Source organism: Episyrphus balteatus, chromosome 2 (assembly GCF_945859705.1).
Source record: "Episyrphus balteatus chromosome 2, idEpiBalt1.1, whole genome shotgun sequence".
Lineage (NCBI taxonomy): Eukaryota > Metazoa > Arthropoda > Insecta > Diptera > Syrphidae > Episyrphus > Episyrphus balteatus.
This window is the reverse complement of record NC_079135.1, coordinates 35,452,138-35,472,729: the sequence shown is the minus strand read 5'-3', so window position 1 is coordinate 35,472,729 and position 20,592 is coordinate 35,452,138. Positions and strand designations below refer to the sequence as shown.

The 20,592-nt window shown below is 31.0% G+C and overlaps 2 protein-coding genes across 4 annotated transcripts in view; both read left to right on the top strand.

The window, feature by feature from the left end:
• The window catches only part of LOC129911254 (tumor susceptibility gene 101 protein), a 326,606-nt gene that overhangs the window by 305,488 nt on the left and 526 nt on the right, over positions 1-20,592 (top strand). Inside the window, exons 1-9 of one of the 2 annotated variants that reach the window (XM_055988984.1) lie at positions 14,460-14,463; positions 16,528-16,592; positions 16,688-16,772; positions 16,854-16,919; positions 16,993-17,156; positions 17,216-17,324; positions 17,383-17,627; positions 20,124-20,336; positions 20,404-20,537. In XM_055988984.1, coding sequence (XP_055844959.1) covers positions 16,545-16,592; positions 16,688-16,772; positions 16,854-16,919; positions 16,993-17,156; positions 17,216-17,324; positions 17,383-17,627; positions 20,124-20,336; positions 20,404-20,537 — 1,064 coding nt within the window. In that variant the 5' untranslated portion in view covers positions 14,460-14,463; positions 16,528-16,544. Of the gene's footprint in view, positions 1-14,459; positions 14,464-16,527; positions 16,593-16,687; positions 16,773-16,853; positions 16,920-16,992; positions 17,157-17,215; positions 17,325-17,382; positions 17,628-20,123; positions 20,337-20,403; positions 20,538-20,592 lie in introns of those variants that run through there. The other variant, XM_055988985.1, reaches the window with a different exon arrangement.
• On the top strand, positions 5,901-13,161 carry LOC129911253 (differentially expressed in FDCP 8 homolog). Of its 2 annotated transcripts, XM_055988981.1 has the most exons (4): positions 5,901-6,701; positions 6,786-6,836; positions 12,135-12,464; positions 12,528-13,161. In XM_055988981.1, exons 1-4 carry the CDS (start codon positions 6,038-6,040, stop codon positions 12,875-12,877), a joined length of 1,395 nt encoding a protein of 464 aa, XP_055844956.1. In that variant the 5' UTR covers positions 5,901-6,037; the 3' UTR covers positions 12,878-13,161. The 2 variants fall into 2 exon arrangements, with proteins under 2 accessions (XP_055844956.1, XP_055844958.1); XM_055988983.1 differs by lacking the exon at positions 6,786-6,836 and having other exon boundaries at positions 12,528-13,158.

The window sequence follows — 20,592 nt, the reverse complement described above, 5'->3', positions numbered from 1 at the left end:
TGAATTTTGCAAGTTTGATAGTGTTTAGACGCTTGGTTAAGGAGTTATGACGATTTAAACATTTTTAAAAGTCATTTTCTCCAAACGTGAATTTTTCAACTCCAATTGAATTGTATGCGAAGGATATCGACTCACAGAGCACAAAAATGTATTTTCTATAAGTTTTGGACTTGTAGTTTTGTTTTTAGAGAATTTTGAATTTTGCAAGTTTGATAGTGTTTAGACGCTTGGTTAAGGAGTTATGACGATTTAAACATTTTTAAAAGTCATTTTCTCCAAACGTGAATTTTTCAACTCCAATTGAATTGTATGCGAAGGATATCGACTCACAGAGCACAAAAATGTATTTTCTATAAGTTTTGGACTTGTAGTTTTGTTTTTAGAGAATTTTGAATTTTGCAAGTTTGATAGTGTTTAGACGCTTGGTTAAGGAGTTATGACGATTTAAACATTTTTAAAAGTCATTTTCTACAAACGTGAATTTTTCAACTCCAATTGAATTGTATGCGAAGGATATCGACTCACAGAGCACAAAAATGTATTTTCTATAAGTTTTGGACTTGTAGTTTTGTTTTTAGAGAATTTTGAATTTTGCAAGTTTGATAGTGTTTAGACGTTTGGTTAAGGAGTTATGACGATTTAAACATTTTTAAAAGTCATTTTCTCCAAACGTGAATTTTTCAACTCCAATTGAATTGTATGCGAAGGATATCGACTCACAGAGCACAAAAATGTATTTTCTATAAGTTTTGGACTTGTAGTTTTGTTTTTAGAGAATTTTGAATTTTGCAAGTTTGATAGTGTTTAGACGTTAAGGAGTTATGACGATTTAAACATTTTTAAAAGTCATTTTCTCCAAACGTGAATTTTTCAACTCCAATTGAATTGTATGCGAAGGATATCGACTCACAGAGCACAAAAATGTATTTTCTATAAGTTTTGGACTTGTAGTTTTGTTTTTAGAGAATTTTGAATTTTGCAAGTTTGATAGTGTTTAGACGCTTGGTTAAGGAGTTATGACGATTTAAACATTTTTAAAAGTCATTTTCTCCAAACGTGAATTTTTCAACTCCAATTGAATTGTATGCGAAGGATATCGACTCACAGAGCACAAAAATGTATTTTCTATAAGTTTTGGACTTGTAGTTTTGTTTTTAGAGAATTTTGAATTTTGCAAGTTTGATAGTGTTTAGACGCTTGGTTAAGGAGTTATGACGATTTAAACAATTTTAAAAGTCATTTTCTACAAACGTGAATTTTTCAACTCCAATTGAATTGTATGCGAAGGATATCGACTCACAGAGCACAAAAATGTATTTTCTATAAGTTTTGGACTTGTAGTTTTGTTTTTAGAGAATTTTGAATTTTGCAAGTTTGATAGTGTTTAGACGCTTGGTTAAGGAGTTATGACGATTTAAACATTTTTAAAAGTCATTTTCTCCAAACGTGAATTTTTCAACTCCAATTGAATTGTATGCGAACGATATCGACTCACAGAGAACAAAAATGTATTTTTTATAAGTTTTGGACTTGTAGTTTTGTTTTTAGAGAATTTTGAATTTTGCAAGTTTGATAGTGTTTAGACGTTTGGTTAAGGAGTTATGACGATTTAAACATTTTTAAAAGTCATTTTCTCCAAACGTGAATTTTTCAACTCCAATTGAATTGTATGCGAAGGATATCGACTCACAGAGCACAAAAATGTATTTTCTATAAGTTTTGGACTTGTAGTTTTGTTTTTAGAGAATTTTGAATTTTGCAAGTTAGATAGTGTTTAGACGCTTGGTTAAGGAGTTATGACGATTTAAACAATTTTAAAAGTCATTTTCTACAAACGTGAATTTTTCAACTCCAATTGAATTGTATGCGAAGGATATCGACTCACAGAGCACAAAAATGTATTTTCTATAAGTTTTGGACTTGTAGTTTTGTTTTTAGAGAATTTTGAATTTTGCAAGTTTGATAGTGTTTAGACGCTTGGTTAAGGAGTTATGACGATTTAAACATTTTTAAAAGTCATTTTCTCCAAACGTGAATTTTTCAACTCCAATTGAATTGTATGCGAAGGATATCGACTCACAGAGCACAAAAATGTATTTTCTATAAGTTTTGGACTTGTAGTTTTGTTTTTAGAGAATTTTGAATTTTGCAAGTTTGATAGTGTTTAGACGCTTGGTTATGACGATTTAAACATTTTTAAAAGTCATTTTCTCCAAACGTGAATTTTTCAACTCCTATTGAATTGTATGCGAAGGATATCGACTCACAGAGCACAAAAATGTATTTTCTATAAGTTTTGGACTTGTAGTTTTGTTTTTAGAGAATTTTGAATTTTGCAAGTTTGATAGTGTTTAGACGCTTGGTTAAGGAGTTATGACGATTTAAACATTTTTAAAAGTCATTTTCTCCAAATTGTATGCGAAGGATATCGACTCACAGAGCACAAAAATGTATTTTCTATAAGTTTTGGACTTGTAGTTTTGTTTTTAGAGAATTTTGAATTTTGCAAGTTTGATAGTGTTTAGACGCTTGGTTAAGGAGTTATGACGATTTAAACATTTTTAAAAGTCATTTTCTCCAAACGTGAATTTTTCAACTCCAATTGAATTGTATGCGAAGGATATCGACTCACAGAGCACAAAAATGTATTTTCTATAAGTTTTGGACTTGTAGTTTTGTTTTTAGAGAATTTTGAATTTTGCAAGTTTGATAGTGTTTAGACGCTTGGTTAAGGAGTTATGACGATTTAAACATTTTTAAAAGTCATTTTCTCCAAACGTGAATTTTTCAACTCCAATTGAATTGTATGCGAAGGATATCGACTCACAGAGCACAAAAATGTATTTTCTATAAGTTTTGGACTTGTAGTTTTGTTTTTAGAGAATTTTGAATTTTGCAAGTTTGATAGTGTTTAGACGCTTGGTTAAGGAGTTATGACGATTTAAACATTTTTAAAAGTCATTTTCTCCAAACGTGAATTTTTCAACTCCAATTGAATTGTATGCGAAGGATATCGACTCACAGAGCACAAAAATGTATTTTCTATAAGTTTTGGACTTGTAGTTTTGTTTTTAGAGAATTTTGAATTTTGCAAGTTTGATAGTGTTTAGACGCTTGGTTAAGGAGTTATGACGATTTAAACATTTTTAAAAGTCATTTTCTCCAAACGTGAATTTTTCAACTCCAATTGAATTGTATGCGAAGGATATCGACTCACAGAGCACAAAAATGTATTTTCTATAAGTTTTGGACTTGTAGTTTTGTTTTTAGAGAATTTTGAATTTTGCAAGTTTGATAGTGTTTAGACGCTTGGTTAAGGAGTTATGACGATTTAAACATTTTTAAAAGTCATTTTCTCCAAACGTGAATTTTTCAACTCCAATTGAATTGTATGCGAAGGATATCGACTCACAGAGCACAAAAATGTATTTTCTATAAGTTTTGGACTTGTAGTTTTGTTTTTAGAGAATTTTGAATTTTGCAAGTTTGATAGTGTTTAGACGCTTGGTTAAGGAGTTATGACGATTTAAACATTTTTAAAAGTCATTTTCTCCAAACGTGAATTTTTCAACTCCAATTGAATTGTATGCGAAGGATATCGACTCACAGAGCACAAAAATGTATTTTCTATAAGTTTTGGACTTGTAGTTTTGTTTAGACGCTTGGTTAAGGAGTTATGACGATTTAAACATTTTTAAAAGTCATTTTCTCCAAACGTGAATTTTTCAACTCCAATTGAATTGTATACGAAGGATATCGACTCACAGAGCACAAAAATGTATTTTCTATAAGTTTTGGACTTGTAGTTTTGTTTTTAGAGAATTTTGAATTTTGCAAGTTTGATGGTGTTTAGACGCTTGGTTAAGGAGTTATGACGATTTAAACATTTTTAAAAGTCATTTTCTCCAAACGTGAATTTTTCAACTCCAATTGAATTGTATGCTAAGGATATCGACTCACAGAGCACAAAAATGTATTTTCTATAAGTTTTGGACTTGTAGTTTTGTTTTTAGAGAATTTTGAATTTTGCAAGTTTGATAGTGTTTAGACGCTTGGTTAAGGAGTTATGACGATTTAAACATTTTTAAAAGTCATTTTCTCCAAACGTGAATTTTTCAACTCCAATTGAATTGTATGCGAAGGATATCGACTCACAGAGCACAAAAATGTATTTTCTATAAGTTTTGGACTTGTAGTTTTGTTTTTAGAGAATTTTGAATTTTGCAAGTTTGATAGTGTTTAGACGCTTGGTTAAGGAGTTATGACGATTTAAACATTTCTAAAAGTCATTTTCTCCAAACGTGAATTTTTCAACTCCAATTGAATTGTATGCGAAGGATATCGACTCACAGAGCACAAAAATGTATTTTCTATAGGTTTTGGACTTGTAGTTTTGTTTAGACGCTTGGTTAAGGAGTTATGACGATTTAAACATTTTTAAAAGTCATTTTCTCCAAACGTGAATTTTTCAACTCCAATTGAATTGTATGCGAAGGATATCGACTCACAGAGCACAAAAATGTATTTTCTATAAGTTTTGGACTTGTAGTTTTGTTTTTAGAGAATTTTAAATTTTGCAAGTTTGATAGTGTTTAGACACTTGGTTAAGGAGTTATGACGATTTAAACATTTTTAAAAGTCATTTTCTCCAAACGTGAATTTTTCAACTTCAATTGAATTGTATGCGAAGGATATCGACTCACAGAGCACAATAATGTATTTTCTATAAGTTTTGGACTTGTAGTTTTGTTTTTAGAGAATTTTGAATTTTGCAAGTTTGATAGTGTTTAGACGCTTGGTTAAGGAGTTATGACGATTTAAACATTTTTAAAAGTCATTTTCTCCAAACGTGAATTTTTCAACTCCAATTGAATTGTATGCGAAGGATATCGACTCACAGAGCACAAAAATGTATTTTCTATAAGTTTTGGACTTGTAGTTTTGTTTAGACGCTTGGTTAAGGAGTTATGACGATTTAAACATTTTTAAAAGTCATTTTCTCCAAACGTGAATTTTTCAACTCCAATTGAATTGTATACGAAGGATATCGACTCACAGAGCACAAAAATGTATTTTCTATAAGTTTTGGACTTATGCTTATCGGTAAGGTCTGAGAATCGGCCAACATCTATTTTTCATAACTCTTTCTTGTTAGGGTTGTCCAGCCAAATTTCTTATATCTTTTTGGAACGATATTTATGTATGTCGGGTAGGTCTGAGAATCGGCCAAAATGAAATTTCATACCATAAAATGGTTAGGGTTGTCCAACCAAATTTTTTTTATATATTTTTAGAACTATTTTTATGAAATTTTGTGGGTATATTTGGTAAGTTTAAGAATCGGCCAACATCTACTTTCAAACCACTAAATGGTTGTTTTTGTAATTGTTTTATTTTTTATTATTATTTCGTTAAGACATGTATTAAAGAGCTATATAAGCTCTTCCGGAGCTATCTGTAAAATCTCAAAGCTTCCGTAGAGCTTCGGCAAAGCTTCGTTTAAACTTCTTATTGAGGGTCAAACTTGTATAATGTTCTCCTTTTTCCATGCCCAACAACCTTACTAAAGTTTAAAAGAAGCTGAAATGTAGCTTTTGTAATATTTTAACCGAAGCTAGAATGTTAGTTGTGAAATTATATGATTTAGCAAATTATCTCATTTCGAATGTGAAATTGTATAGAACAAAATTAAATTTGACCTAATTTGCAAAATTATCTCATTTGGGCTCTAGTGAAAACAGGCTATAATGCTTAAAAAGTAAATCTACGATAATAAATTTATCATATTCAAGATTTTCGAACTCTCAACAATATGAACACGTCTTTCAATTTTCTATTTTTACGTACTCTCCGAACACATCCCTTCTAAAATTCTAATCAAATGTCAAAATTTTTTTTGGAAATGTCACTTGCACTTCAGTTGCAAAACAAAACATCTGTAGACGAGCCAAATTTATTATATTTTGTAAATAAAATTTTCCAAACAAAAGAAAATAAAACAAATCGTGTTAAAAAGTCCTTATTATGTTAAAAAATTATGAATTCGTTTCGTGAAAGCATAGCTAGTATCCCTAGTGCAGTTACTAACTTCCTAAGTGAAAGTACATCATCGTACATGAATCTATCAACCACACCTTCATCATCACACTCTGAAGAATCTTCATCAGATAAGCCCTTGACAATACCAGCTTCTCTAATTAAAGAACAATGGCGATTGGTCCTCAATTCAGACGATGCAACAATTTCGAATCTTGAAGAAGCCATTAACACGTGCAAAGAACTTGTTCTAAATACTGACGAAGTTAGCATTGAACGCAAATGGTTAGTTCGTCATTTGGTTGAATTGCGCTATGAACTTGAACAATTAAAAGATTCCGAAGACAATCCCAATGAAAGTGGACCATCGACTAAGACAGTCATTGGTCATCACTTTAATGTTCGTCATGTTGGTCGGAGTTTGCAAAATGCACGTTCCTACTGTGACCATTGCACTGGTATCATTTGGAGTGTTGTGCAGGCTTCGTACATTTGCAATGATTGTAAATACACTGTGCACAGCAAGTGTATTAATGATATTGTGCGAGTGTGTGCTCATGTTGTGGTGTCGGAGCGCAAGAATCCCATCGCCGATATATGTCCTGAAATTGGGTTGGCAGCTCAAGGATATAAGTGCGCCGAATGCCAGGCGGCCTTGACTTTTAGTGAGTAGTTCATTTGAATTGTGATAATTTTGTGTTTGTTTTTTACATTGAGTTTTATGTTTTTTTTTTTTAACTTTTTATCAGATAAAACAGAAACCATGCAATGCTGGGGGAAGCGTGCTTCAAAAAAACATGGTACATATATAAATTTAAAGTATTTACAAATGTTTATTATGCACAAAATAGAATAGTATTGTAATGAGTATTACTCATATTGTACATAAAACATTTTAGTTCTTAAAATAGCAAATCAAACTTCTCTTCTTTTCATTTCCCCAAAAATATAAAAAAAAAAGATAACACCATGACCTTCTTATCAATCAAATAGTTTGTATTATCATGCTTTTTCGAGCATTATCAAATATTTGTTTACCATAATTTATGAAGTAGAAGAATCAAATATAGAGGAGTTACTGTTAGGACTGTTATCAGACAGTTATAAGCAGTAAAATTACGATAATTCATTCATTTTTTATAAAAGACAATTATTGTTTTTATAAATATTTGATTTTATAATTCACTTGAAGCGTTGATATCAACTATTTTGTGTAGTGATTTTTTTTTAAATTTGTTTGATCTTTTCATTAATGAAACTGATGAGAGTATACTTAGCGCTCAGCGCGATTTAAAAACAATAATTATTTATTAAAATACGATGTCACTACGTTTACTTTGTAATCAATTCGTTGAGAAGTGATCTTCAACCCGTTGGTTGAATATATCGCACTAGTATTACAAGGCTATAGTAACTAAAAAAAAAAAAAATTCTCGCTGAATCAGCGAAAAAATGTTTATTTACAAACTGTTCCAAATTATAAAAAAAATAATTTTTTACCAATTTCCTTCATATAAAATAATGCAATTAACTATTCAGCAAATATTAGATATATAAATATAAAGTTATTGTGTAAAATATGTAATAATTTTGAGTTACAACAGTCTTGTATTACCAGTGCGATACGTAATTGAGAGCATAATCAATAAGAATTTTATTTGTATTTGAATGCGTTATGAGCTAAGTGTACGACCGGTAAAAAGCTTGAAAGAGACAAATTTTCCATCGTTATAAGCGGATGTCGCTATATCCGAACGAAAAATAATAATGCCGAACCAAAATTTTTCTTAAAATGTTGTCATTTTAACCGAAATGTCGTTATAAGCGAATTTTACTGCCAATATGTTGCTAGTAAAAAATGGGATTCTTCTCTACGAAATTTATTATGCAAAACTACAAAGTTGTTTTTCTAAAACCATGATCAGCGATGCCAACTGAGGCATAATTATGCCTTTTAGGCATCATTTTATTAGCTAGGCATTGAGGCTTATTTTTTGACAAAAAGGCATAATTTTTTCATTCCACTCTTGATTTATGTTTTAAAAATTTCTTATAATTTTTTGAATATTTTGATAAAAAAAACTTAAAATTAATATATTACATATATTTTAAATACAATTTGTTCGAAATTTTATTTACAGAATTCGTTTTTGTCATTTAACTCTTGGTAGTGTTTAATTTTTCAAAGAATTGTATGCAAAAAGCGATTTGTTGCTATAAAAAGGTCTAAAACGCTTGCAAATATGATATTATTTCTTATTGGTGAAAAAAAACTGGTCGCTAATTTCTAAATTCTAAGAAAATTTCTAAGAAATTTAAATTGAGGCATAATTTTTTTTCAAGTGAGGCATAATTTTGAGTGAATGGGTTGGCAACGCTGACCATGATGTAACAATGTGTTATAAAAAATTATTTTTCACCAAAATCAAACGCTTTAAGCTTAGGTACTTAAGTATTAATAAACAATGAGATTGTTAAGCCTGTTGCTCGGAATAAAATCTTGGAAATTCATTAAATCGTTAAACTCATTATAAAATTCATTGAAATTTGTTACAACAAGAGCGATTTCGTGAGAATTGTGCAATATAAAGCATACATTTTTCTCAAAAATGCTCTAAAGTCAATCTGCTTTTTTTACCAGAAGAAAAAAAATTGATGTTATTCCCAGTAAATGTTTGCTCTTCAACTTTGGTAAAAAAAAATTTAATGTACCTACTTCTAGGGGCGGTGCCCCGTGGCCCCAACTGACGCTAGGGCCCCGACTGGAGACAATGCCTACTTCGAAATTTCACGAAAACATCGTTAAAATAATATTTTAACAAAAATCGCAATCTTATTTCTTTGCCGCCGGGTACAAAGGGGTTAAGACATAAATGATAGTTTGCCAGAAAATGCGAAGTTGAGCTAATCGATCAATTTTTGAGCATTGATCCTCTTATTTTTATAGGAAAGAGTTGTTCTAAATTAATGTTTTTGATACTAAATAAAAGAGAAAAAAGAGGTTATTCTTATTTCATCGAAACCCGAAAAGTGCAATTTTTTGACTTAATCCCTTTGTACCTACCCGGAGGCAAAGATTTTCCTTTACTAATGTGCTTTTTTATATTTTTTGTTCAAGCCTCAAGCTCAAGTATGCATTCTTCGCATTTTCTTCCCGTGTGCTAAATTGTGACAGATAGAAAATGTGCAGTTGAAAATGAAAATATGAATTTTAACTGAAGTTTCGCACAACTCGGTTGAAATTCCTAAATAAACTTTAGCTCGGCTAAATTTTTGAGTGAACTTTGTAAATTAAATTTGGCCCGATCTGCGTACTAGACTCATTTCTCATTTCTTACAAAAGTTAGTGTATTTTAGAAGCGTGAAAGTTTGCGTGAAGTAACGGAAATTGCTTGAACTATTTCAAATTTAGTTTATTAGGCTGACAAAACTAATGTTGTTTTCCTTTACTCCACTGAAGAGTATACTCCGTATAAATTCTCTTTTTGTGGAGTGATGGAATGTTAATGCGAGCAGATTTTGATTTTTATCTGTATGAGAAGAGAAGAACTAAACTTGAAATATAGACAAATGTACTGGTTACTTGGTAACAACTCTGATTTATCAACCCAAAACAAAATAATGCTGTATAATCAAGTACTAAAGCCTGTTTGGACCTATGGTATCCAATTATGGGGCTGTACAAAGAAAACAAATACCGAAATCATCCAAAAATTCCAAAACAAAGTCCTTCGTGGAATAGTAAATGCACCTTGGTTCATAAGAAATAGCGATCTACATCGTGACCTACAAATAGAAACGGTTACAGAAGTTGTTAAAAAATACGCTGTATCGCATAATCAGAGACTGCAAAGTCATACCAATTCTGAAATGGTGTCCGTCTTGAATACAAGAAACCATGTTCGGAGATTAAGAAGAACCAAGCCTCATGAGCTTATGGTCTAAAAAAACATGGGAAAGTATTAAAAGTTTAAACTTCCCCCAAAGTGATTTTACAAAGTTAAGAAAGAAAAATCTGATGTCGATCTCTCAAGATTGGTCCTGATAAAGAGGTGGTTTTAGTGGTTAAGAGTCCCACACTACTTGGTGTCGAATACTGCCAAGTGTCTTTTGAAGATTTCCTCCCGTCAAAAAAAAAAAAAAAAAAAAAATCTGTATGTTTCGTGAAGAAACACAAATTAAAAAAAGTGCAAAAATAAGTTCGTAAAGTGAAGGAAGACGTCATAAAATTAGAATAGAATACAATAAAATAAATTAAACAGAGCTATAAATTACACTTCGCGTCACTTGAATAGAAACAACATTTTTTCTTTAGAAAATAGCGATTGGCGCTTTGGTGAGGTAACTTAGTAGATTTTTGGTTTTGCATTTTCAAAGAGGAACTTTTAACAAACAATGTTGTAAAAACAAAAAACCCAAAACAGAAACCGTATGGCTTCTAGTTGCGTTTTTTCGCATTACCTCACAAAAAACAGTGTTTTTTTTTGCGTCACTTGAATAGAAACAAGCTCTTAAATTAGATAAAAATGATGAAAAATCATGGAAAACACTAATTATAGTAAAGCAATATTAAGCTTTGACATTATTTGCACATTATGATTATAACCAACTATGAGCTACGAGCTACCAATAGGCACCACAGAAAATGCATAAATAGAACTTAACATTGAAAATGCACTTCTACTGTACACAATCGTGGACCAAATTGGAGAAAGTGATAAAAGTGTTTGGTAACTTCTTACAAATTAAGAAAATGACATTTTCTACAATTTAAGGATTGAATAAGTGAAATAAACTTTCGTTTTTATCCGGAATGCATCTGTTTTGTTTTTATTGCGTTGTTTTTTCTTGAACTATCCTTGTGCAATCTCTAAGATGGTTGTTCTTCCACGTTCCTAAACTTGCCAAGACCTTCTACCATTATTTCTTTGTAAAAGTTAGCATCTGTTTTTGAAGCGTGAAGCTTCAATTTTGCTATTGCACATCATAAAAACAAAGCGTATTACTATAACACATTTTAGTGCCCTTTATTGGCGATGCGATAAAGGTTATTCTTTTATAAACCAATGAAATAGGGCTAATATTAACGTGGTCCATCTGAGTTGGTATGTTTTCCTTTAAAAAACCACTCTTTACCTCACTACTTTTCAGTTCGAATGCAACTTTTACTTAGTTAACTTTTTTGTAATCTTAGTAGAACTTAAAATGTTGTTATTTTGCATTTTGAGGCTTTTTTAATGTTGTGCACCTTTTATAACTTCCAGGATGGAACAAACCAACACGTTTCCATCGCACTAACACCACGTTTTTGACCGATTTTAGCGGCAAAGTGAAGAAAATTGCAGCTAGTTTTTAAGTTATTTTTTTCTCTGCTCGTGACTTGGGTCTCACTTGTCTTATTTTTTGATTTGATCACTAGTTTACGATATTTTAAAAATTATCTCATCCAAATTTGGCAAATTTTCCAATATCTTTCTCGATTTTGCATGGTGCAGGTGCATTTCCAATGTAAGCTGCTATTTATGCATTTTCTGTGGTGACTATTGGTAGCTCGTAGCCCATAATTGGTTATAATGTGCAAATAATGTCAAAGCTTAATATTGCTTTACTATAATTAGTGTTTTCCATGATTTTTCATCATTTTTATCTAATTTAAGAGCTTGTTTCTATTCAAGTGACGCAAAAAAAACACTGTTTTTTGTGAGGTAATGCGAAAAAACGCAACTAGAAGCCATACGGTTTCTGTTTTGGGTTTTTTGTTTTTACAACATTGTTTGTTAAAAGTTCCTCTTTGAAAATGCAAAACCAAAAATCTACTAAGTTACCTCACCAAAGCGCCAATCGCTATTTTCTAAAGAAAAAATGTTGTTTCTATTCAAGTGACGCGAAGTGTATATTAAAATATTTTACATTTATTTAAAAAATCTGGTTATCATACGTTTCTTTATTTAATTCAAATATCTTCATGAATTTTAAAACTAAGAACGCAAAATATACGAAGATACTTGTATAAAAGCCATTCATAGTGGTTGGTGTTTTAAATTATACAAAATTTTATTAACCTACCATACAAAAACTGATCTCACCTTCTCTTACAGAAAATGCTTGGGTAGAACCTCGAATTTGTGACTATAGTGGGCTTTACTACTGTCCCTCTTGTCACTGGAGTGATGTATCAATTATTCCGGCTAGAATTGTTCATAATTGGGATTTTTTGCCACGTAAAGTATGTCGAGCATCACTACAGGAGATAAATCTCTTCCTTGACAAACCTTTAGTGAAACTAGAAGAAGCCAATCCGAAGCTATTTGTATTTTTGCAAAAACTAAGTTCAATCAAAAAACTACGTGAGAATTTGTGTTATATGAGAAAATATCTTCTCGAGTGCAGAATAGCTATAGATGCGAAATTACTTGACAATCAAATAGGTTAGATTTGAAAATTTCAAAACTTTCCAAAAAATCATTTTTAATATATTTTTTTAATTTCAGGTTCAAGACGCCACCTTGTGCAATCCTCCGAGTTCTATTCATTCAAAGACTTAGAACAAGTCGAATCAAGTGCACTGTATGAATTTTTAAGCAAAATTTACAGTACATTTGATAAACATATTCGAATTTGTGCTCTTTGCACAGCTAAAGCATATATTTGTGAGATATGCAGCAATGACGAAGTAATCTATCCATTTGACGATGGATGCATTATATGTGATAAGTGTAAATCAATTTACCATCGTGTTTGTATGACAAGAAAAAATATGATTTGTCCAAAATGTACTCGCTTAAAAGAACGTCAATTATTGCAAACACAAGAAATAGAAGATGCTGAAAATGGAAATTGATTTAATTTTATAAATAAATCAATCAATCAATTAAAAAAAAAAGCAACATCACTTGGCTTTTAAATAAGAATGATTCTTTTATTTTTGTTATTATAAATTTTAAGTTTGTTTTATGTATTATATTATGTAAATGTTTTATGGTGTTTGAAATGCTGTAATTAATATTTTTTTTGTAAAATCTCAGATCGATCACAGAGATATATATAAATATATATTTTTGTTATAAAATTATTAACTTACTAATATTATGTGTAATTTTTTAAATGTAAAAAGTGTCATACGATTTTAATAATAAATAACTAACGATTTAATCAAAATCAAGCATTTGAATGGAAAATTTAGTATTCTTTAACGCCCTCTTTGTGAAAATGCTATGCCAAACAAGTAAACAAGTAATAACGTTCTCGATCGCTTACAAAATTCCCTCCAAAATTTAACAGGAATAAAATAACATATTTGTAAATTTCCAACAAACATTATTTTTTTAAGGGCCAATTTTTCAATAGTCAGTTAAACAGTCAGTTAGCACTTATTCCTCAAATAGAGAAAAAATCAATTTTTCAACAGCCGGATATAGCTTATTCCTTTAATAAAACATTTATTAGAGGAATAAATCTATCTGCTTCTTTCAGAGACGAATAAAAATTATTCTAAGGAATAATCTCAACAAAAATAGTGTGTCAATTGTCAAAGCTGTTTTAAAGAAAATATTGATGAAATGGATATTTTTGAGATTATAAATTATTAAGATGCTTTTTTTCACAAATTTAAAGACCACTAAGGGCCAATTTTTCAATAGTCAGTTAAACAGTCAGTTAGTACTTATTCCTAAGGATAGAGAAAAAATCAATTTTTCAACAGGCAGATATAGCTTATTCCTAAGAATAAATCTATCTGCTTCTTTCAGAGACGAATAAAATTATTCTAAGGAATAATCTCAATAAAAATATTGTGTCAGTTGTCAAAGCTGTTTTGAAAGAATTTTGAAAAAAAATACAGTGGAAAACAAGAAAACAAAAACAATCATGAATAAAAATGACGTTTAATTTTAAATATTTTTGAATTTGACAATTTTTTTTTGTTATTCTGTAGAATAAATTATTCTTGATTGAAAAATTCAATGTTTTTATCTGATTGTTTATGAGCCTAATAACTTTATTCGTCGAACAATTAACTGACTGTTTATTAGAAGATTGAAAAATTGGCTCTAAATTAAATACCACGTTTAAAAAATATAAGGGAACACAAGAAAACAAAATTAATTATGAACAAAAATGACGTTTAATTTTGAATATTTTTGAATTTGACATTTTTTTTTGTTATTCTGTAGAATAGAGTTTTTTTTAATTGAAAAATTCAATTTTGTTATCTGATTGTTTATGAGCCTAATAACTTTATTCGTCGAACAATTAACTGACTGTTTATTAGAAGATTTAAAAATTGGCTCTAAATTTAATACGGTCTGCGTGCTCGCCTTAAGTCTTGATTTAGGATTTTGGAGAGAATTTTGTATGGAATCTAAAATTTAGCGCTATACTTTGCATGAGGATGAACAAGAGAAATTACGAGAAACAAAGAGAAATTCACGCCTTAAAAAAATTAAAAGGCATTATTGTTGTGCAACCAGCAATTCGTTAGATTAAGGTTCCTGAGATTTATTGAAACAACCACACATTCTTCGCTCTCCGCTCTCGGTTCTATAAAAAAAAAGTGATGGTGGTTTTCTTATTTCGTAATAATAGTCTGTTTAATATTTTAGGTTGAGAAAAAAATCGAATATGAATTTGTAGGTAAGTTTTTGCAGTAATTTAAGCTCTCTGATATTCCTATTTGAAACTATACGAACAACGATAGTCTTCTATGAAGTTAAATCACAAAAAAATTAATTTCAATTAAATATTCTTAATAGTTTATTACCAAAAATCAGGCTTTTAAACTTTAAATACCACTGCGTTACCAAGATAAACCCCAATTTTACCGTGATTTGCAAACAATTCAGTGCAGTGCCGGGCTACATGGTGATTTTTCAATGGACTCTAGTCGAAACCGGCTGTAAATATAAATGAACCCTTTTTTAAGCCTAAGTAAGCTGCATAACCGAAACGGAAAATTTCATACCAAAAAAGCATATCGAAAATTCGAAACCAATACGCAGACGCAGAGCTCTATGAGCGAAATTTACATTTGTACTATATTATTCGTATTTTCACTGAATATATGTACCTGTTCCATTGGAGGTGGTAGTCTCCTCGAGTAGAAGATCATTGTGGTACTAGATCTACTCATGAGTAAACTACCAAATCCAATGGAACGGGGCTCTAATGTCATTCACATATTTGTAGAGAATTGCAAAGTCGTACCATGAAAAAATATTCAAATTCTTTTTTGATACAAATCGATTTTTATATTCAGCAACAGACCCGAATTTAGCAAAAATATTAATGAAAAATCAAAGTAAAGGTATAACTACAATGACCTAAAAAGTGAAAAGTGGGAAATTTACAAAAGTAAAAATTTTTTATTTCTTTCTAGCGCTATTTGTTTGTGGAAAAAACTACAAAAATTGTTTTTTCAACCAAAAAATAAGCTTTATCCATCATTATTTTTAATTTTGTAGACGGAAAAACTGTCACAAAATGAGTTTGAAAATTTTCACTTTTTGACTTTTTGCAAAAAGTGGCCGTTGTAGTTATACCTTGAAGCCTGGTACGCTGCTCGCGCTAAATTTTAGCTGAGATAAAATTCCCATACAAGTTATCGATAACTTGTATGGGATCCATTTTATCTCGGCTAAAATTTTTCGATAATTTGTATGGGAGCTTAAATTTAGCGCGAGCAGCGTACCAGGCTTAAGGCGTTGAAATTTTCACGCTTTCAAGCTGCAATAGTTCTGCAAGCAACATAGCCACAACTTTACCATTGCATTGAGTCATTTGAAATGTTATGTCGTTTTCTATTGACTTTTGAGATTTTTGTGTAAAATTCTCAGATTTTCCACTGCAAATAGAATATGAAATCTAGTTTTGTAATTGTGTGCGAAATCTGTGCGTAAAAAAAAAATAAAACAAAAACAAATGTCCAGACAAATGTCAAACAGAGGAGTGTATGTGAAAGTGCTTGTGTTTGTATGCGTGAATCTTGATAAAAATCCAGAATCAGATTCTTGAATCTCAGATTCATTTTTTTGTCATTTTTTTGAATCTCAGGACGCAAATAGATCATGAAATCTGAAATTTGTCCACTATTTCCCCTCTTCACCCCCCCTTTCAGCTGTCAAATTCACAAATCTCATTCTGAGATTCGTCAATAGAAAACGACATTAAACAACAAATATTAATCAATAGTGATGGTATAGAGGTTCATCCAACTTAACGGTTTTGAAATTATTTCAAAAATAACGTCTATAAATTGTACATGAAGATTAAAAGTAGTAGATTAAAAAAATGTACTCTTATCATGAGCAGTGCTGACAACCAAAATTACTTCGGAACAAAATAACAAATTACTCATCTCTGTGTTTTCTGCCAGAAGAAGAAGTAGCTGTCACTTTGTGGTTAATGTGAAGGTGATGAAAAACAGAAGAAAATTCTTATTTTGATTTTATTTATAAAGAAATTCAATTGAAGTTCTTGGATAAAAATATTACGAGAAATTATTAATTTTCATAATGATTACATCTGCCGAAGAGTCTATCGTTCTCAAACAATTGGCAAAGGTATTAAAAAATTTTATTTTTTAACAACAAACCTCTGAGTGAAAATTATTTTTTTTTTCTTTCTCATAAATTATATATTTTTCTCCTATTTAAAGTACAAGAACATAAGCCAAACAAAAAAAGATGTGATAGACGCACTTAACAATTATCGAAGTCTTACGCATCATCTTCAAAAATTCGGTAAGCATTAATTTTTAATTGAATTGAATTTTATTTATTTTCTTTTGTTGTACTTTTGTACACTTCAATGGTCTTTCTCAGTTTTCAATGATGGAACACAAAAGGAATTATTCAACTTACAGGGGACGATACCCGTCGTTTACAAAAGTAATTAAAATCCTTTTTATTGTCCACGTATTTTCTTTTAGAAAAAATATTAAAAGTAACTCATGATTTTTAGATAACACTTATCACATTCCGATTTGTATTTGGCTGACCGACACTCATCCTCAAAATGCTCCAATGTGCTTTGTAAAACCAACTCCAACAATGCAAATTAAGGTTTCTATGTATGTTGATCATAATGGAAAGATTTATCTTCCATATTTGCATGATTGGCAACCGGTAAAGAAATTCTCTCAAAATTACTAGATGACATTTTAAGATTCCTTTTGATTTTGTAGAATTCTTCAGATCTTTTGGGCTTAATTCAAGTGATGATTGTTACATTTGGTGACCAACCACCTGTGTATTCGAAACCAAAAGGACAAGTTGCTCCTTATCCAACATCTTGTAAGCATTTAATGCATTGTATTAGTAAAATTGTTTCTATTCATTATTTTGTATTTAGCATTCATGCCACAACCTGGTGGAGCTAATAATGCTAATTCTTTCTTGCCGTATCCAGCTGGTGGTGGTGGTGGGGGTGGAGGTGCATTTCCATCGTTTCCTCAAAATAACAACTTTGGCCAATATCCTCCGTATATGCCAAATGCTGCTGCTGCTCCAGGACCTGCACCAGGTCCCTCTGGAGGAAACACAGGTTATCCTCCGTATATGAATTTTCCACAAGTTCCTGGTTATAGTTCGGGATATGTAAGTATGCTTTTACATATCATTTAAAGAGTTTGTTTTCAGTTGAATCGAGTATTAAGTAGACATGAAATAAACATCTGAATCATTTAAATTAAGTGGCTATGATTCATTAGAAAAAAAACTGTGACCACATATTTAACTTTAAATTAGCTACGGTTAACGTGATTGGCAGCAAAATAGTCAGCAATCTTATGACTTTGAAAACCCAGATCATTTTTTTTGTCGAGTGCAGCCTATAACCACCTTCTTTTTTTTACTGTCCCATAGGAGCAATTGACAAAATCTTCAAGAGTTTCTGTTTGCATCTCATCTTAGAATTCCAGATTCGGCAGAAATTAGTAGGTCCGTCATTTGGTCTTGGCTATTCATAAGCTCATTGCGCAACAAACTTATTTATTTTTTAAAATGTTAAACTACTGTTGCATTTCTTAGACGGACTGTCTATAGTATAGTAATCTGCACACCTTTGACCTAAGTTGTTTGTAAAATGGTTTAAGCTATTTAATCAGTTGTATTGAAAAGCTCCTGAAAGGTAGGTTTGATAGTTGTGTTTTATTTGATTGTTTATTAACTCTGTTCCACTACAAAACACCAGAACTTATTTCCACTCTTTTTTTTTCTTTATATTGTTGAATTGTACCCACTACAGTCGCGCGGCTTTTTTAAGCACAGATTCGGTAATGAAATGACACATTTTTGAATTGGTAATAGAATTCGAATGTAGATCAAAAATTGTCTCTGTTTATGTTGGCATAACTATTCCGGTTTTACTTCGTTCATAAAAACAAAGATTCACTTCATAATCTTTGAAAAATCAAAAAAAAAATAAAAAGTTAAATGAACTTTTTAAAAATTACGGCAGCAAATTGTCTTTAAACTTTTTTCAATGTCAAATATGTACTTTGATATGACTTTGGCCGAGCGATGATATTTTTCCATGATAGCTCTGTTCTAGCGGATGAGTTTGGCAAGGTGCTAGGATGCGAAAATTTGGTCGATAGCAGTTATTCTCCAACTTACGGTACAATCCTAGTATGCCATACATTCTAGCTTTAAAAAGTTCGTTCTTTAAACTTAAGTTTGTATACTGGTGTTCTAACATCTACTGGGTGTAGGTGTATATTTACCCTCTCATCGACGAAGTGTGGTATGGTGATCGACTGTCTTCACAACTTGAAAAAAAATATTATTTCCAAATTCTCCTGAACCGATAGCTTATTTTCTACTGAATTATCACTCTTACCATTGCAATTTTTTTTTTAACTGATGTAATAGCTGTCTATAGACTCGACAGGTTGTTTTTCATGGTCCATCTTCTTTCGTTTTAAAAGTTGGTGTTATGTTTTTGAACGTAGAGCTCACAATACAAAGTTCATTCTTGCATACACGGATCTGCCCACATTTCTCCTTAAAACTGGGATTTTTTGAAGACGCGAATACAAAATGCTTGAGTGGTCGCTTGCAATAAACCTTTGTTGAATTCTTATTTGTCTACAATTGTGGTGCTATGGATAAGCTATTGAAGTGTAAGGATTCCTTAAATTGTTCCGACATCCTGAATAGAAGAATCAATTGCAACATGTCTCTACGTCCCCTTGTGTCTATTGAGATAAGGGTGCTTTCCCTTTGGAAAGTCGATAAACTTCTCCTTGCACTCAGTGCACGCTTAGCAACTATTATGACTTCTGAATTGTTAGAAAAAATTTGGCAAATCAAAGTTATTGGGTCTATAATAAGCGATTCGGCGTTTTAAAAATGATATTGACACATCGTTTCCTTTTTTTTATTTCCTTGCATTACAAACGAACGTCGTAGTTTTCTAATCGAAATACCGCGATATGAGTGTTTGCAAAATCGTTCGCAAGTTATAAAAGGTATGTTTTTTTACCGCTTAAAACAGAGATAATTCTACTTTTGTCAAAAATAATGGACAAAACTACGCGATTCCAGAGTACCCAAACAGGAACGTTGAAAAAAGTAAAAATATTTCTCTTTTAGGCAGGACCCAAAAAGACCTAATATGTTCTGCTGTCTTGTTGAGTCGGGCACAGATCAGCGTAATGTGAGAAGTAGCTCATTACATTTTAAATATACTCAATTTCATACCAAGGCCAAACCCAAACCCAAATAATGTATCTGTTGTGGACATTAATGGATGAACTCGACATGTTTATTGTCTTGAATTTTACAATGATTTGATGGCCTTTTTTAATATTTTATGGCATGTCAAAAGCGACAATATATCGTGGGCACAACGCCAAAGCCACGAATATGCAAAATTGTAGAGGAGTCAACGCAGTGAATAGAGGGACCGATAACAAGGTAAATAAAATGAAAATGTCAAAAAATGCAGATTCGCGGTTTTGGCTTTGTGCCGACGATATGATGTTACATTATCTATCAGGCTCCAATAAGACTAAAGGCTATATTACTACCAATTTTATTTTCAAAAAGAATAATACCTATCATCCGGATTTCTTTCTTATTCTTCTTTAGAATCCAGGAAATCCCAGTCAAACTGGTACCATTACTGAAGAACATATTAAAGCATCTCTCATAAGTGCCGTTGAAGATAAGCTTAGACGACGAGTTCAAGAAAAAGTTAATCAATGTCAAGCTGAAATCGAAACACTTAATCGAACAAAACAAGAACTCGTCGAAGGAAGTTCTAAAATCGAAGCAATTATTTCTCGTTTGCAAAGAGAACAAGTAAGCTTTTATATTTTGTAACTTGGACTGTTTTAAAATAAATATACGTTTTTTCTAATTTAAATAGACCGAATTAAGGAAAAATATTCTCATTTTACGTGATAAAGAACAAGAATTGGAAAAATCCCTGGAATCACTTGAGCAATCCGAGGGTATTGATGTTGACGAAGCTGTTGTGACTACAGCTCCATTATACAAACAGTAAGATAAAGATAAAACTAATTGAATTACAATTTAATTGTTATAAATATTCTTT

Bases quoted from the DNA above. Each gene is read 5' to 3' on its own strand.
- LOC129911253 (XM_055988981.1), top strand. From the start codon at position 6,038: ATGAATTCGTTTCGTGAAAGCATAGCTAGTATCCCTAGTGCAGTTACT. The intron at 6,702-6,785 runs GTGAGTAGTTCA...ACTTTTTATCAG, and splicing joins CCAGGCGGCCTTGACTTTTA to ATAAAACAGAAACCATGCAA. The intron at 12,465-12,527 runs GTTAGATTTGAA...TTTTAATTTCAG, and splicing joins ATTACTTGACAATCAAATAG to GTTCAAGACGCCACCTTGTG.